We start from the raw sequence: 18266 nt of genomic DNA on the forward strand, positions 1-18266 counted from the left end.
AAAAAAAAAAAAAAAAAAAAAAAACCACCAAGTACTCTCAGCATATGATGCCACTGAGAAAGATACAACATCACTGGTATTCTTGCCAAATATGTGTAACTTCAATGTAGTCAGGAGAAAACATCAGACAAAACCAAATTTGGGTATACTGTACAAAATTACTAGCCAGTACTCTTCAAAAGTGACAAGGCCACGAAAGATAAAGACTGATAAATTTTCACAGATTTGAGGAGACTAAAAAAATGACAAATAGGGAAACAAGACAATCACATGCAATACGGGATCCTAAATTGGCCTGGACCACAAAAAGAACATGTAGATTAGCGAACAGTATTGTATCAATGTTAATTTTCTGGCTTTAACAACTGTACTATGGTTATATAAAATGTTAGTATTAGGGGAAGTTAGGTGAAGGACTTATGCATAGAAACTGTCTACTATTTTGTAACTTTTCAATAAATCTAAAATTATTTCAAAGGAAAAAGAAAAAAAAAAAGTAAACCAAGATTCAAGTACCTGAAGCTGGCTGCAATTCTTCTCTGTAAGAAAATCTACTTGAAGATCATGTAAATAATAACGAAACGACTTTCCATTCCGATCACAAAATAAAAGAGACTTATTTACAAACTCCTGCAGTATGTCTTCAACTTCTTCAGTTTCCATGTCCCAGAGAATACATAACACCTAGGAATAATGTAAGTATTTAATATGCCACAAAAGTACAATGACCAGGACTGTAGACAGGTATTATCACACACACACACACACACACACACACACACACACACACACAAAACTGTATCTTAAAGCCCTGAGTAAGAATGTCTCCATTTCTTAAGAAGAAACCCAACTACTCCTCAAGATAGAAAAGAGAAAGAGAAGTCAGATGCTTCTTCAGCTGCACTAGAACCACAAAAAAAGGTTAACTCCTGAGTTCAACACAGAGCCCTTCATGGAGACTAACAGCAGAGGGACTTCTACACCCAGCTCCCCACCACCTCAGTCTCCTGAGTCTTATCCTTCCAAAGTTCTCTGTAACAACATGCTCAGTACTATATCAAAGCTTACATGCAATAAATACCCAATGATAAGGATCATTGATCCCATTACCTTTGTAGGCACCTTAACGTCCTTCTGAAGGATGGAAAGATCTGTGTAATAATATTTGATGTCTTCTCTGAGCATTTCAACACTTATAGACATGGCTTCATCTAGAGCCTCATAATCATAAGACGAAGATTTCCTTATTCTCTTAAACTGCTTATTCTGAAGTTGTTTGAGGTAGTACTCCCAGCGATTGGGAAAATCACGTAAAAGTGCACCAATTAAAGATACTACAAGGGGAGAGCCTTAAAAAAAAAAAAAATAGGAAGTCACTGTGCTAATACCATCCTATTTTGTCACTACTAAGAATCAACTTACTTACACTACTAAGAAACAATTTCTGCTGCATGTTATCAAAAGCCTTGAGTATTTATCACTCTTGACTTCACATCTAGATATTTATTCCAAAAAAAATTAGAAATAGCCAGGCGCCGTGGCTCACGCCTATAATCCCAGCGCTTTGGGAGGCCGAGGTGGGCGGATCACGAGGTCGGGAGATCCAGACCATCCTGGCTAACACAGTGAAACCCCATCTCTACTAAAAATACAAAAAAATTAGCCGGGAGTAGCGGCGGGCACCTGTAGTCCCAGCTACTCGGGAGGCTGAGGCAGGAGAATGGCATGAACCCGGGAGGCGGAGCTTGCAGTGAGCCGAGATCGTGCCACTGCACTCCAGCCTGGGGGCAGAGCGAGACTCCGTCTCCAAAAAAGAAAAAAAAAATTAGAAATAAGATTTAATTTAATAAGTTCCTGATTATCTTTATTAAGTCAAAATAACATAGATTAAATCTGGCTAAGATGTCGTTACAAAAAACAATATATATATATGTATATATATACACACATATATATATGCCAGCCTGAGCAACATAATGAGACCTTGTCTCTACTAAAAATAAAAACTAGAAATATCAGCCAGGTGTGGTGGTGCATGCCTATAGTGCCAGCTACTTAGGAGGCTGAGGTGGGAGGATTGCTTCAGTCCAGGAGGTTGAGGCTACAGTGAGCCATGATGGCACCACTGCATCCCAGCCTGGGGAACAGTGTAAGAGCCTGTCTTAAAGAAAAAAAAAAAAAAAAAAAAGAATGATTAAGTTTAAGGATATTCATCACAGCATACTTAGAACAGTGAAAAAAATCTTAAATAATGTAAACAATGTCCAATAATAGAGAAGTGGTTGAATAAATTAAGATATATCAATATTATGCCACTGGTAAATTTTTTTCAAAAAAATATTTAACAACATGGGAAAATGCTCAAGATATATAAAAAGGGTAAGGTCAGTAGGGCGCAGTGGCTCACGCCTGTAATTCCAGCACTTCGGGAGGCTAAGGCGGGCAGATCACAAAGTCAGAAGATCAAGACCAGCCTGGCTAACACGGTGAAACCTCGCCTCTACTAAAAATACAAAAAAATTAGCGGGGCATGGTGGTTGGCACCTGTAGTCCCAGCTACTCGGGAGGCTGAGGCAGGAGAATGGCGTGAACTCGGGAGGCAGAGCTTGCAGTGAGCCAAGATCGCACCACTGCACTCCAGCCTGGGCAACAGAGCGAGACTCCGTCTCAAAAGAAAAAAAAAGAAAAAGGGTAAGGTCCAGCTTGGTGTGGTGACATGCGTCTGTAGTCTTAGCACTTTGGGAGACTGAGGCGGGAGGACTGCTTGAGGGCAGAAGTTTGAGACCTGCCTGGGCAACATAGTGAGACCCTGTCCCTACAAAAAAATTTAAAAATTACCCAGGTAGGTGGTGAGTATCTGCAGTCCCAGCTATTCAGGAGGCTGGGGCAGGAGGATTGCTTAAGACGAGACATTCAAGCCTGCAGTGAGCTGTGATCTTGTCACTGCACTCCAGCCTGGGTGACAGAGCAAGACCCTGGCTCTTCAAAAATAAGGGCAAGATCCAAAACTATGTATACATAATCTGAATTTTTAAAATCTTTGTTCTAAAAGACTGGAGGCAACACTCTCATGATGCTAATAATTATCAGATTATGGATAATTTCTATTTTTTCTTTATAGTTTCACACATTTTCAAAATAGACATGCATCACCCTTTGTAATAATTACAAATCAAGCATTTTTCCTAGGTGTAAGATTTCTTTAAAAATAAACAAAACTGGCCAGGTGTGGTGGCTCAGGCCTGTAATCCCAGCACTTTGGGTGGCCGAGGCAGGTGGATCACGAGGTCAGAAGTTCAAGACTACCCTGGCCACGATGGTGAAACCCCGTCTCTACTAAAACTACAAAAATTAGCTGGGTGCAGTGGCACACGCCTGTAATCCCAGGTACTAGGGGGCTGAGGCAGGAGGATCACTTGAACCTGGGCAGCAGAGGTTGCAGTGAGCAGAGATCACACCACTGCACTGAAGTCTGGGTGACAGGGTGAGACTCAGTCTCAAAAAATAAATAAATAAACAAACAAAACTGTGTTTCTATTTGATGGCAGAATGAAAAATAAGGTGGCCAGGTATGGTAGCTCATGCCTATAATCCCAGCACTTTGGGAGGCCGAGGCGGGCAATCACCTGAGGTCAGGAGTTCGAGATCAGCCTAACCAACATGGCAAAACCTCATCTCTACTGAAAATACAAAAATTAGCCGGGCATGGTGGCACATGCCTGTAGTTCTAGATACTCGAGAGGCTGAGGCAAAAGAACTGCTTGAACCTGGGAGGCAGAAGTTGCAGTGAGCCAAGATCACGCCACTGCACTCCAGCCTGGAAAATAGAGTGAGACTCCGTCTCAAAAGAGGAAAAAAAAGAAAAAGAAGAAAAAGAAGGTATTTCCAAACATAGCAACAATGAAAGAAATAATTTTAAGAGTTGATAGATTTGACTGTATAAAATTTTCAGCTTCTATATGTCAAAAGAATACAACAAATAAAAGGTACACAAAAAACTGGGAAACAGGCTGGACATGGTGACTCATGCCTGTAGTCCCAGTGCTTTGGGAGGCTAAGGTAGGAGGATCATTTGAGGCAAGTAGTTCAAGACCAGCCTGGGCAACATAGCGAGATCCTATATATAAATTTTACTTTAAAAAATTGTTTTACTGGGAAATAATACTTGTAAAAATATGACAAAGAGCTAATAGTTTCAATTTTAGAGTATTTAGAAATAAGTTAAAATGCTTATATCAAAAAAGAAAAGTGAGTCAAGGATAATTTCTTAAAACATATTCAATAAACAAGTAAAAGTTTAACTTCACTAACAAAAAATGCAAATTAAGACACCAGTTTTACTTACCAAATTAGAATACTATTTTTATAAAATCCCAAGCAAAATCAAGTTTTAAATCTGATTCTCACTATATTTTTAACTCTGACAGCAGAGGTCATATCTGTGTCTCACTTCTCTCGCTAATGTGGTCTCTAACACACTGTGGGTAGATGGTAAATATTATTTTAACGAATAAATAAATACCATAATATCATGTATCCATTTAAGGTATCAGAGAAGAACCTAAAATACTAAATCTCCCAGAAAAGTTTTTGGATGTTCATGTGCTAAGTTATCATATTCATTAGCTTGATTTACAAAAGGGAAATTATATAACTCCCTATAACCTCCTCATAAACAAAATAAATAACCATACCTTTACATTCTTTTATAATACTATGAGCTTGTTCTGGCAAATCTGCTTTCTTCATATTAACAAAAAGGGATAAAATTTCAAGTCCTTTTTCTTTTCCTAAGGAACTCTCCACAGGGACTACATATTTAGGACCTGCAAACAAAAATCACAAGACAAAGTAAGTAATTTGGTATGCCACATATTTAAATGTAATTGAATTAAATATAAAGGTACTAAAAAGTTAATGAATAATCCTTACCCATTACTGAATCTGTAACACTCTTGTCTCTGGTTGTAAGAAGAATCTGACACTGATTGTCAAAAGCCTTCAACACCCAAGAGTCCCAAACATCATCCAAGATCAACAGAGACCTAATTTTCAAAAAAAATTAATCACTAATGACACTTACTTTAAGCTTCCTTTTAAAAAGATAATCCCACCAGTGTCTTTTAAAATCTACCAAATTAAAAATTTTTTTAAACAAATAGATAGCTAGGTCTAGGAAAATGATTCTTCCTCTTTGCTATATTCTTTTCTCAATATGCTGATTCAAATAAGGAAAAAAAAAATTAGAGACTTCCTTCTCCTCAAACCCTAAATCAAAACATATTAAAATTATAGATCCTACCATAAAAGTTTCAGCCACCACTTACTGAGTGCCTTAAAAAAAAAAAAAAAGGGACCATTACTATCCAAGTAACGGGATTTTCCATCTTAGTCGTTAAGCACCAAAACCAAACTAGAACTGAGCTCAGGTTAGCATTAGAATGCATCATACAATAATGATGATATGTAACTATTTTTCACCTATAAAACTAGCAATTTCAAATGTTGCAAGCTAAAAGAATATTACCTTTCATACAAGTGTTTTTTTTTAAACAATGTGTTTATTCATAGTAACTAAGAACCTCTATGTCAATTCCCAATTGGTCTCTCCAAAAACTTTTCTAAACTCACTAGAACAGATGAGGGGAAAAAACATAACTAAAACCTGATAGCATAATTATACACTAGCATTTCTGTCTAAATGACACACTGTGGCTGTACATTACAAAAAAATACTCTAGGCACATATATAGGTTGAAAAATTACAAAAGCATAAACCAAATGAGACTGAGAGATTAAAAAAATATGCCTGGCTTTATAAGCTAGTCTGACACATCTGAAAGTGGCTACATTATTTTACTCAACAGAAGTCACTTTTATTTTTGCAAAAAAGGGAAAGCAGAACTAGGGTAAAGTTACCGAGCAATTAAAGAGGGAAGGGTTAGTGATCTCAATCCTATTTCCTCTATATAAATCAATATCAAGAGAACGAGGGGCTAGGCATGGCTAGGCGTGGTGGCTCACGCCTGCAATCCCAGCACTCTGGGAGACCAAGGTGGGCGGATCACAAGGTCAGGAGATCGAGACCATCCTGGCTAACACGGTGAAACCCCATCTCTACTAAAAATACAAAAATATTCTAAATAGTCCCAGCTATTTAGAAGGCTGAGGCAGGAGAATCACTTGAATCCAGGAGGCAGAGCTTGCAGTTAGCAGAGATTGCACCAAGAAAATATAACAAGTATGCATCAGAATCACCTAGTAGCCTTTTTCCAAAAATACTCTTCTCACCCTATATTCTGATATTAATACCCTTACCAACTTGAGAATCACTACCACACTCAGCAACTGCTACAGACTGCATCCTTGGGCGCATTATGGCATTTTTAAAAAGTGCAGAGCCACTACCTCTCACTCAATATACTATAACATTCCCAAAGAATGCTTTATTTGTCTTTATACTTGCAGCACTTGGCCCAGAACCTGGCACAACACTCAATGTTGGTTAAATGAACAAATGAAAGAGAGGCTGTTAGATGACAGAAATCAAATTGTTGACTGAATCCAAGGTTATACTCTTAAGACTAGCAGCAGCTAAACTGCTGTCTCCCTTTTGGCTAATGAAAACGGTGAAACACTTGGTAACAGTGCCTGGCACATAATTATAATGGTAAGCATTTGCTGAATTAATTAACTGTTGAACAAACAAAACAAACTCACTCCTGAAGTATATGGAAGTAGAACAGTTACATGTATATTTCCAGAAACTAAGACAATCCAAAAGAAAAGCCCCATTAAAAATCCTTCCTGACTTTTTTTAATTGAAATAAGGTCTTCCTCTGCCACCCAAGCTGGAATACAGTGGCACAATCTAGGTTCACTGCAGCCTTGATCTCCCAGGCTCAAGTGATCCTCCCACCTTAGTCTCCTGAGTAGCTGGGACCACAGGTGTGTACGACCACACCTGACTAATTTTTCTATTTTTTAGAAAGACAGGGTTTCGTCATGTTGCCCACACTGGTCTCGAACTCCTGGGCTCAAGCAAACTATCCACCATGGCCTCCCAAAGTGCTGTGACTACAGGCATGAGCCACTGTGCCTGGCCTTTTCCTGACATTTATCAGTTGCCTGCATTTATTCTCTCTTGTTCTGTGTTAACTCATTAGAAATAATGGATTCAAAGTAAGAAGTTTGCACTTTCTAGCAAAGAGCACTCACCAACTCACTCACTTAAGACATTCCCTGAGAGCCTACAATCGTACATATGAGACGATGTGGTAGATAGGATGCAAAGAGAAAAAGCAGTTTTAGGTCAAATGGCAGCCCCCTTTTTTTTCTTTTAAATACAAGAAAGAAAAGCAAGAAAGCAATGGTTCTTTCTTTTTCTTTTCTTTCTTTTTTATTTTTGACAGTTTCACTCTTATTGCCCAGGCTAGAGTGCAATGGCACGATCACGGCTCACTGCAACCTCTGCCTCCCAAGTTCAAGCGATTCTCCCGCCTCAGTCTCCCGAGCAGCTGGGATTACAGGCATGCACCACCAATACCTGGCTAATTTTGTATGTTTAGTAGAGATGGGGTTTCACCATGTTAATCTGGCTGGTCTTGAACTCCTGACTTCAGGTGATCCAACCGCCTTGGCCTCCCAAAGTGCTGGGATTACAGGCATGAGCCACCGCGCGTGGCTGCGATGGTTCTCTCTTACCCTCTTTTTAGGACAGCAGGAAAAAGGCATGATGTTCTCAAGAAGTCAGTAGTTACATCTTATTGGGACTTCACACACCAACTAAATTTGACCATCAGTACCTTGGGTGTTTGCGAAGCATCAGAATGCGAAGACGGTCTTTAGCCTCTTCAATATTAAGTGGAAGCCTCTGGGAAAAACTCTCATCTTGATCCAATCGTGTGCAAAGATTCTGCAGTTTCATCAGAAGTCCAGATTTGTCTTGTTTCCCAACTGAAACCCAATGCACTCCCCCTGGGAAACAATCTAGTGAGGGAAAGAATAATGAACTTCAGGCCTTTCAACAGGAGTCCTCCTTTAAATGGTTTTACTGTTAAGCACCAGATTTACTCCAATTTTCAGTCCCATCATATCTTTGACCTCTCTTGATTTAGAGTATAAATTTTACATGCAAGATATGTGTAGGCTTTATATCCTGAATCTAAGACAAGTTGAAGATTTGAAGAAACAAGTTTGGAGTAAATTTGTGGCTTATCAGGAAAATCTTACCAAGTAAAGTTTTATTATCTCTGTCCTGTGTCGTCAATGATCACTGCACAGCAGTTTCTAAACCTTGTACTCCTGACTTTTTGGGATGGCAATTCTTTGTTGTAAGGGACTGTCCTATGCATTATAGGATGTTTAACAGCCTCTTTGGCCTCTATCCACTAGATGCCAATAGGATTCCCCTTCACCAGTACTGACAAACAAAAATGTCTCCAAACATTGTCAAATGTCACCTGGGGGGGGGGGGGCGCAAAATCACCCCTCATTGAGAACACTGATGTCCTGGAACATATAACTCACCCATTATGGTTTTCTTATACAGATTTAAAATAGGAAATTAGATTCAAGTCTGGCTCCACTGCTTACTAGCTAAGCAATCTTTAGTAAATCATTTAACCTCAGTCTCACTTGTTATACTGAAATAAGGTTGTCTAGCCCACCTATTTCAGAGTTGCTGTGAAAAATTAATGATATAAAATATGTGAAATTGCTATGTTAAGCATAAAGGATTAAAACAGGATGTTAGTGTTATAGATCTGAGAGCAACTTACCAATATTAAGCTTCGAACTAGTAAGCACTAGGAATGGCCATGATTATTATTACTGTTATCATCATCATTGTTAACTGAGCCATAAAACATCTTGAAATATGTATTTTTATTTACATATTATCAGAAGCCAAAATCTTAAGTCTTCATAGACTATACTTAATCACCTCCACATAAATATACATATATAAAAAAGAGGGGTCCCTATGTATAAAATACGGTAAACAGTAGCATTAGATCATTCCAGTAGCATCAATCATAAAGATTTATGTGATCTTAAACATACCAAAAAAAGCAAAAAACAGACTCAAAGATAAATTAGTTAAATTACACCAAAGGGCAATTTATTTACTGGTATTCACAAATAATTAAATACAAATATAAATCACTATTTTAAAAACTTAATCACCCAAAAGAGATACTTGCATATATGCACAAATATCTATTTACATCAGATGTTTATTGGGCACTATTCTAAGAGTTCTATATATACTCATTCATTTAATACTATAGCACACTATCAAGCAGACACTATTACCTTCATTTTGAAAATGAAAAAACTAGCCGGGCGCGGTGGCTCACGCCTGTAATCTCAGCACTTTGGGAGGCTGAGGCGGGCGGATCACGAGGTCAGGAGATCGAGACCATCCTGGCTAACACGGTGAAATCCCGTCTCTACTAAAAATACAAAAAAATTAGCCGGGCATGGTGGCGGGCGCCTGTAGTCCCAGCTTCTCGGGAGGCTGAGGCAGGAGAATGGTGTGAACCTGGGAGGCAGAGCTTGCAGTGAGCCAAGATCGCACCACTACACTCCAGCCTGGGTGACAGAACAAGACTCCGTCTCAAAAAAAAAAAGAAAAAGAAAATGAGGAAACTGAAGAACAGAAAAGTTGAGTAATTTGCCCAAAGTTACACAGCTAATAAAGCAAAGCTGAGATTCAAACTTAAAGCATCAATGTTCAACTTCTACACCATTCTGCATCAACAAGAATATTCACTGCAGCATTGTTTGCAACAGGAAAAAGCTGGAAACAACCCACAATGTCCACCTTAACCTACTATCCCATTGCAGGCTTCCAAAGTCTCAGACAGGCCCAACTGAACTTTGTATGTAAATGAAGTCTGCAGTAGTGAATAGGACTTGACATTTTAATTATGGAAATGAGACTTTTTATAACTTGAAGTGACATGGAGCCTTTGGACCTGCACAAGGTCAAGGAAAGGATCAGTCCCAGAAAAGAGGAAGTAAGCAAAGGTCTGGATGAAGCCATGAAGAGCAAATACCTACTCCATTTCCCAGCATAGAGAAAAAAACCGGTTTTCGCTTCAGATAAGGAGAGGACTAAAGAGCCAAGAGTATGTGCTAAGAAGCAACTGAATGATGGACAATAAAATGATGGACAATGACGGCTCAAGTCTAGGAGAGGACTGATAATATGAATAGAGAGGATATTCTGGAATCAATGGATGAGAAGTCTTGGTAAGTCTATAGCAATAAACTTGAAGAATAAAATAGGTGGAGGTGGGTAAAGAGTAGAAGACAATGCTCAACATCAAGATTTCAAAAGTGCTGTAGTTCTAGTAATGACAAGGATCAGGGTCCAGCCTGTAATCAGGGAAGAATTAAGAAATGGCCACAGGAGGCCAGGTGCAGTGGTTCATGCCTGTAATCCCAGCACTTTGGGAGGCTGAGACAGGAGGATCACGAGGTCAGGAGATCCAGACCATCCTGGCTAACATGGTGAAACCCTGTCTCTACTAAAAATACAAAAAATTAGTGGGTCGTGGTGGCAGGCACCTGTAGTCCCAGCTACTCAGGAGGCTGAGGCAAGAGAATGGTGTAAACCCGGGAGGCAGAGATTGCAGTGAGTAGAGATGGCCCCACTGCACTCCAGCCTGGGCGACAGAGCGAGACTCCATCTCACAAAAGTTTAAAAAAAAAAAAAAAAAAAAGTCACAGGAGACAAAGAGGTTAAGGAAAGAAGAGGCTAAGGTTTTGGATGACTCATCCACATAGGTATCAAAATCACTAAGAGTGCTAACAGACAAAGGGCATAAGAGGAAGGTTAAAAGCAAAGAACTCCAATCATCAATGAATAAGACCGTGATTACATTCATAGGAAAGGTTAGAGACATGAACCTCAAAGCATTCAGCTGGAGAAGGGAGTATTAATGGGCTGGATGAGGCAACAGAGAGCAAGAACAATGCCCACCCATTTCCTGGTGCTAAAGTATGTGGGATATAAAGGAAAAAACTTGCCATGTCACTTAAGAAGGTTATGGAGAAGGCAGTATCCTCAGGAAACTGCCCAGTTTCAGATAAGGCAAGAAGGTGAATATTCTAAGAAGTTGATACAAGAGAGTTTCCTGCTCACAGAGGAGGAGTTCTACAGGGTATGGCAGAAACACATAGGAATGAGAGAAGACTTAGATCAGAATTTGTCAATGTACTGAACAATGACTGCATGAAAGTCTAAAATATAACAAACAACTGGAGACAGAGAACTGTACAGTAACTGAGATAGAGACAGGGCTGTGAAGCCTGGTTTGATTATCATGCTAATGCTAATGTCTTAGAAGAAGGTAGACAAGCCCTATTGCTTACTCCTAAAGATTCTGAGGTCCCCTCAGGCCTTCTTCAGTGTAAGTTTACAGTTATGACCTTCAGTGTAAGTTTACAGTTATGAAACAGCAAGCCCTTGAGACTTCACTTAAAGCTGTGCTCTGTGTGTATATATATTCATAAATGCAGAGAATAAAGTTTGGAAAAATTTACTAAGAATTGTTAACCAAGACTATCTCTAGGGTAAGATTTAGAATTTAGAGCCAGGCATGGTGGCTCCCAGCACTTTGGGAAGCCAAGGCAGACAGATAAGCCCGGATTTCGAGACCAGCCTGAGCAACATGGTAAAACCACGTTTCTAAAAAAATACAAACATTAGCCAGGCAAGGTGCTATGCACCTGTGGCCCAGTTACTCAGGAGGCTGAGGTGGGAGGATGACCTGAGCCTGGGAAGTTGAGGCTGCAGTGAGCCAGGTTCATGCCACTGCACTCCAGCCTGGGTGACAAAGTGAGAGTCTGTCTCAAAAATAAAAATAAAAAAAAAGATTAAGAATTTAGGAGAAAGCAAAAAGGAGCAAGTAAGGAGAACTTTTACTTCTTTTAAATGAAAATACTACTTTTAAAATATACAGATGTAAACTATCTGTTGCCTTAAGTTTCCTTCTTTTCAAATTTGTGCTGTCTACCTAAAATTTGTAAAAATCGGCCAGGCACGGCGGCTCAAGCCTGTAATCCCAGCACTTTGGGAGGCTGAGGCGAGGGGATCACTTGGGTCAGGTGTTCGAAACCAACCTGGCCAACAAGGTGAAACTCCATCTATACTAAAAACACAAAAATTAGACAGGTGTGGTGGTGCACATCTGTAGTCCCAGCTACCTGGGAGGCTGAGGCAGGGGGATTGTTTGAACCTGGGAGCAGAGGTTGCAGTGAGCCAAGATCATTGCACCCCAGCCTAGGCGTCACAATGAGACTCTGTCTCAAAATTAAATTAAATTAAATTAAATTAAATTAAATTTGTAAAGATCATCCCAAGATTAAAGGTAAAGAAAGCATCCTGATGTAACTACCTAGTAAATTCTTTCACATTTTAATTTACGTACCTATTACCTAGGGTCAAAGGCCTTTTTTCCCTAAATTTATAACTAAAATTTAAGGCATCTAAACACACGCAAGAAAAGAGAAAACACTACCAGATTTAAAAGGCAAACAGACCAAATGACTACCTGATATGCAAATCTCTAACCACCACAATATAATATTTGGTTAAAAACTGAACCATTAATTCCACATTTCAGAAAGAATCTAAACATCTTGACTATGGGCACAAGAGGGAGCAATTTAGCCTCGCATGAGGCTGTATTTACAATTCATTCAGAGAAACTAATTCAGAGAAAAGTTGCCTTTATTCAGGGAAAACTCCACAATACTTTCACAGGAGGCTTATCCTGGTAGCAATTCATAATCTAATAACACAAAGAAATCTTGGAAAGGACAGAAACATACAGGAACAGAGTCTATGAAGAAAGCATCCATGATTAAAAACCAACATAAAATACAGTAATGTAAAATGTCATTACTGTATTTAAAAATACGTCTGTTCTTCACTATCTCCCTACAAATAAGTTGAAATTTCAAAAGACAACTGGGTTACTCAAAACTGTACAGGCACAAATAGTTTAAAACTATATATATAGGCCGGGCGCGGTGGCTCAAGCCTGTAATCCCACCCAGCACTTTGGGAACGGCCGAAGGCGGGCCAGATACCAGAGGTCAGGAAAGATCGAGACCCTCATGGCTACACGGTGAAACCGCCGCTCTCTACTAAAAAAACTAAACTATACTATAGCTGTAATATAGTATAATACTATACGGGCGGGTATTTATATAGTTTGTTTGTTTGTTTGTATCTCACTTTGTCACCCAGGCTGGAGGGCAGTGGTGCAATCTTGGCTCACTGCAACCTCTGCCTCCTAGGTTCAAGCGATTCTCATGCCTCAGCCTCCCAAGTAGCTGGGATTATAGGCAAGCGCCACCACGCCCAGCAAATTTTTGTATTTTTAGTAGAGACGGGGTTTCACCATGTTGGCCAGGCTTGTCTCGAACTCCTGACTTCAAATGATCTGTCTGCCTCGGCCTCCCAAAGTGCTGGGATTACAGGAATGAGCTACCACACCCAGCTGAAAGTTAAAAACTTAATATTCTTTAATTTATCCCAATCACCACCCAAAGATGACATTTCCACAAGAACTACAATTTTAATCAAATTTAGAACTCTTACACTATCTGTAATTTTAAAAGAAAATGTTTTGTAATACAATTAAATGTCAAAAATCCAATGTTCCTGTATTTGAGAATGGAAGTGAACTCCAGAGATTAAAATTTATCTTTGGGAAAGCACCTACTCTTGCACTAGTGAACATACAAAGGCAGACTCCAGAGAATAAAGAGCTAAATATGAGAATAAAGAGCAAAATATGAATAATAAGACTGTAATAGGACTATATGAACAAAACTCAGGAAATACAAATTAGAAGACAAAAAAAAAATTTGATTAGTTTGACTGCATCGAAGTTCTCTTCTACTGAGAACACCCAAGAAAAAAATTAATCACATGGCAAATTAAAATGAGGTATTTAAAAGTCTAAAACCAGCTGAGCGCAGTGGCTCACGCCTGTAATCTCAGCACTTTGGGAGGCCGAGGCAGGGGGATCACCTCAAGTCAGGAGTTCAAGACCAGCCTGACCAACATGGAGAAACCCCGTCTCTACCAAAAATACAAAGTTAGCCAGGTGTGGTGATGGGTGCCTGTAATCCCAGCTACTCAGGAGGCTGAGGCAGGACAATCGCTTGAACCTGGGAGGCAGAGATTGTGGTGAGCCGAGATCGCGCCATGGCACTCCAGCCGGACAACAGGAGCGAAACTCGGTCTCAAAAAAAAATAAAATAAAGTCTAAAACCAACAAAGTCTAATTTCTAGAATATATAAGAAACTTCTAAAAAGCAAAAAGAAAAAAATGGAAATCCCAATGGAAAATAGACAATATAAACAAAATCCACAAAAAAAGAAACTAACAAGGCTAACAACAAGCTTATGAAGAAATGTTCAAACTTGAGTTACCAGAGAAATGCAAAGTAAAAGATACAACTTTATAGAAGTTTGCCAGGCAAAAATTATAAAGCTGGATCATACCAAGTGTCACTGCAGAAGTGAGGTTATAGGAGTCCCCATACTCGTCTGGGGGAAAGGTACAGACTGGAGGAGAATCAAATTTGATATTTATATATCCTATCATTTAGTAATTTTGGCTGGGCATGGTAGCTCACACCTGTAACCCTAGCACTTCGGGAGGCCAAGGCGGGAGCATCACTTGAGCCCAGGAGTTTGAGACCAGCCTGGGCAAGATAGCAAGACCGTCTCTACAAAAAATTTTTTAAAACACGCCAAGCATGGTGGCTTACACCTGTCATTCCAGCACTTTGGGAGGCCAAGGTAGGTGAATCTCTTGAGCTCAGGAGTTTGAGACCAGCCTGGGTAACATGACAAAACCCCATCTCTACAAAAAATACAAAAATTAACTGGGTGTGTCAGCATGCACCTGTGGTCCCAGTTACTTGGGAGGCTGAGGTGGGAGGATCACTTGAGCCCAGAAGGCAGCAGTTGCAGGGAGCCAAGATCATGCCACTGCACTCCAGCCTGGGTGACAAAGCAAGACCCTGTCTCATAAATAAATAAACAATTGGCCAGGCATGGTGGCATGTGCCTGTAGACTCAGGAGGCTAAGGTGGGAGGATCACTTAAGCCTAAGAGTTTGAGCCTGTAATGAGCTATGATATGGCCACTGCACTCAGCCTGGCAACAGGGTGACACTCTGTCTCTTTAAAAAAAATAAAAATAAATTAAAAATTACTAATTTTGCTCCTAGCTACAAATACCCAAGAAATTCTTACTCACATAAAAGTTCAACCCAGCAGCAGAGAGCTGGATACAATCTACATATCCATTTACTTAGGGCAATGGACAGTAAAATGGGTTGGTGGCAATCAGGTGCAACAAATAACACGTACACATAGCAAGAAGGATAAATCTTAAAAACATTGTGTCACGGGAGATAAAAAAACAGAATAATTAATACCATAACATCTATGCAAATTTAAAATACCTGCATATAAACAACATACACATTTTACAAGAGCACATACTTTACACAGACATTTACAAAGAACATACATTAAATACATTAGGATTGTCCATGGAGAGGGGAAAGGAAATAAGAAAAGGAAATTTTGAAATGGAAATAAACAAATAAATACAGTGAGAAGCTCAGCCTAGTACAGATCTACTATAATAAGCCGTGAACTAAGGAATATGAATAACTCAATCCTCTGAACTTGAGATCCCACAAAAGCACATGAGGAATATGAATTAAGCTCACATGTACTTGACAGTTGCCAGTATCTCTAGGATTTTCTCAAAGTGGTTAAAACCTGTTCCAAGATAATAATTTATACAGTATGACTCCTGAGTATTTAATTCCATAAACTGTTGGCCAATTTTAATCCCTAGAATTGAAAATTCATCACAATAATGTAGAGCAATTTAAATGGGGAGAAGGAGTGTTCTTTTAAACCTATAAATTGGAATATTATAAATATACAAAGAAAGTTCATCATAATATTGAAAGGAAAACTCATCTCTTCACACTAAAGGAACTTAAGCCAAATTTATCCTGAAATATCCTTAGCGATCAACTTTGCAGTAGTGGTTTAAAAAAATCCTTGGGTCTGAGACTTGAGAGGAGCTAAGTCTCAGGAAACTTCTCTGTAATGACAGAGGGGAAAAACCAAGGGTTAGGAATTGGGCGTGCTTCTGACAAGAGTATAGTCAATATCACTTACAAAGGTTATGAAATTAAACTGAGGCCATGTGTACACATAGATGTACCCCAGCCTCCATATTTTTAAGTCTCTTAGAGGCTTACTACTTATTCCAATCATTCTGTCTAAACTGTCTTAACCGTAGATCATGTTATACATACTGAAAAAAAAAAAATTTTTTTTTTTTTTGAGACGGAGTCTTGCTCTTGTTGCCCAGGCTGGAGTGCAGTGGTGCGACCTCAGCTGACTGCAACCTCCACCTCCCGGGTTTAAGCGATTCTCCTGCCTCAGCCTCCCGAGTAGCTGGGATTACAGGTGCTCACCACCACACCCAGCTGATTTTTTTTGTATTTTTGGTACAGATGGGGTTTCACCATGTTGCCCAGGCTAGTCTTGAACTCCTGACCTCAGGTGAGCCATGCCTCAGCTGAGATTACAAGCATGAGCCACCGTGCCTGGCCTACTAAAAAAAAAAATTATTAACTACCAGAAGTTGGGAACTGTCTTTGAATTCCTCTAGAAGTGTCATACAGAGAGAACACACTGATGAATGAGAACACACTGATGAACAGGGACAGCCTAGAGCTGATGGAGCTATACAACTATTCCTGATGAATATACTGAGAACCTACCAGGCTCACTAAGGTCAGTGGTATACCCATCAATATGTCTTAAACCCTCTTTTACCCAGTATGCCCTTCCCCACCCTAGTAACCACCCACTACCCTTCCCACCTTCTCTAGTCTGCCATCCCTACCTTCACTGCCTGGCAAACTTTTATTCTTTATCCAAACTCCCACTAAAACGTCATCTCATTCAGGAAGCCTGTCCTATCCATCCTCTCCCTTTAGAGAGTCAACATATCTTTCCTTTGTTCTAACTCTGTACCTTATACTTGTTTCTACCATTCAATTTATCACGTATTGATATATCATAATATTTTTACATGTCTATCTACCTTACTAGACTATAAAACGGACTAAGACACTTACCTTCTAAGAGGGAATGATCTCTAACAGCTTCTGCAGCCAATACAGACTTTCCACAGCCTGCCATTCCATGTATGGTGACCCATCCTGGTTCACCCTTCAATTTGGAGAGCTTCTGCTGAATTGCATTCACCAGCTTCTTCCTTGTGACAAAAACAACTGGCCTCTGTGGTACTCCACCTTCACACAGGACTGTCCTTACTAAAATCCAAAACAAAACAAGCATGAATGAATAGAACTTTGGAATGATTACTGAAGTAATACCATAAAAAACAAAGAGCAAAGCTGAGGCTTAGCCTGAAAATTTCCAAGAGAAGTAAGAAAATGAGGCTAGCATATTAACTTCAATTTTCTGATTTCTCAGACCACAGACAGCAAAAAGGCAAACATATACCCTTCAAGATGACTAAAGAAAATGGAAGTTTCTATCTATATCTGCTTTACTCACCCTATTATTTCCTGGCTTTTCAGTCTCTGTCATACTGAAGAGTGAGAAGGCAAGTGTTAAAGGAAGAACATTTATGGAATACCTTTCAAGAACACATATCTCTAAAGATTCTTATTTTTTCCTATAAACTCTATAAACACATAGAACTGGAAAATAAACAAGGGCCTATAAACTGTCTTATTGTCTCTAAAAATGAGGGCAGACATATTATTATCTCAGCAATACAGTTCACTGGGCAAGAAGAAAATGTGAGAATTAACATGGATGTAAATAAGAAATATTTAAATTGAAAACATCACTACAATTTTTTTTTTTTTTTTTTTTGAGACGGAGTCTCGCTCTGCCGCCCAGGCTGGAGTGCTGTGGCCGGATCTCAGCTCACTGCAAGCTCCGCCTCCCGGGTTCACGCCATTCTCCTGCCTCAGCCTCCCGAGGAGCTGGGACTACAGGCGCCCGCCACCTCGCCCGGCTAGTTTTTTGTATTTTTTAGTAGAGACGGGGTTTCACCGTGTTAGCCAGGATGGTCTCGATCTCCTGACCTCGTGATCCGCCCGTCTCGGCCTCCCAAAGTGCTGGGATTACAGGCTTGAGCCACCGCGCCCGGCCGAACTTAT

General features: G+C 39.7%; 1 protein-coding gene across 1 annotated transcript in view; it reads right to left on the bottom strand.

Moving 5' to 3' along the window:
• APAF1 (apoptotic peptidase activating factor 1) overlaps positions 1-18266 on the bottom strand; it is a 97941-nt gene that overhangs the window by 71973 nt on the left and 7702 nt on the right. Inside the window, 6 exon segments of the mRNA XM_017893956.1 lie at positions 503-684; positions 1111-1349; positions 4695-4826; positions 4933-5045; positions 7806-7989; positions 17208-17405. Coding sequence (XP_017749445.1) covers positions 503-684; positions 1111-1349; positions 4695-4826; positions 4933-5045; positions 7806-7989; positions 17208-17405 — 1048 coding nt within the window.

Source organism: Rhinopithecus bieti, unplaced genomic scaffold, assembly GCF_001698545.2.
Source record: "Rhinopithecus bieti isolate Rb0 unplaced genomic scaffold, ASM169854v2 scaffold_23405, whole genome shotgun sequence".
Lineage (NCBI taxonomy): Eukaryota > Metazoa > Chordata > Mammalia > Primates > Cercopithecidae > Rhinopithecus > Rhinopithecus bieti.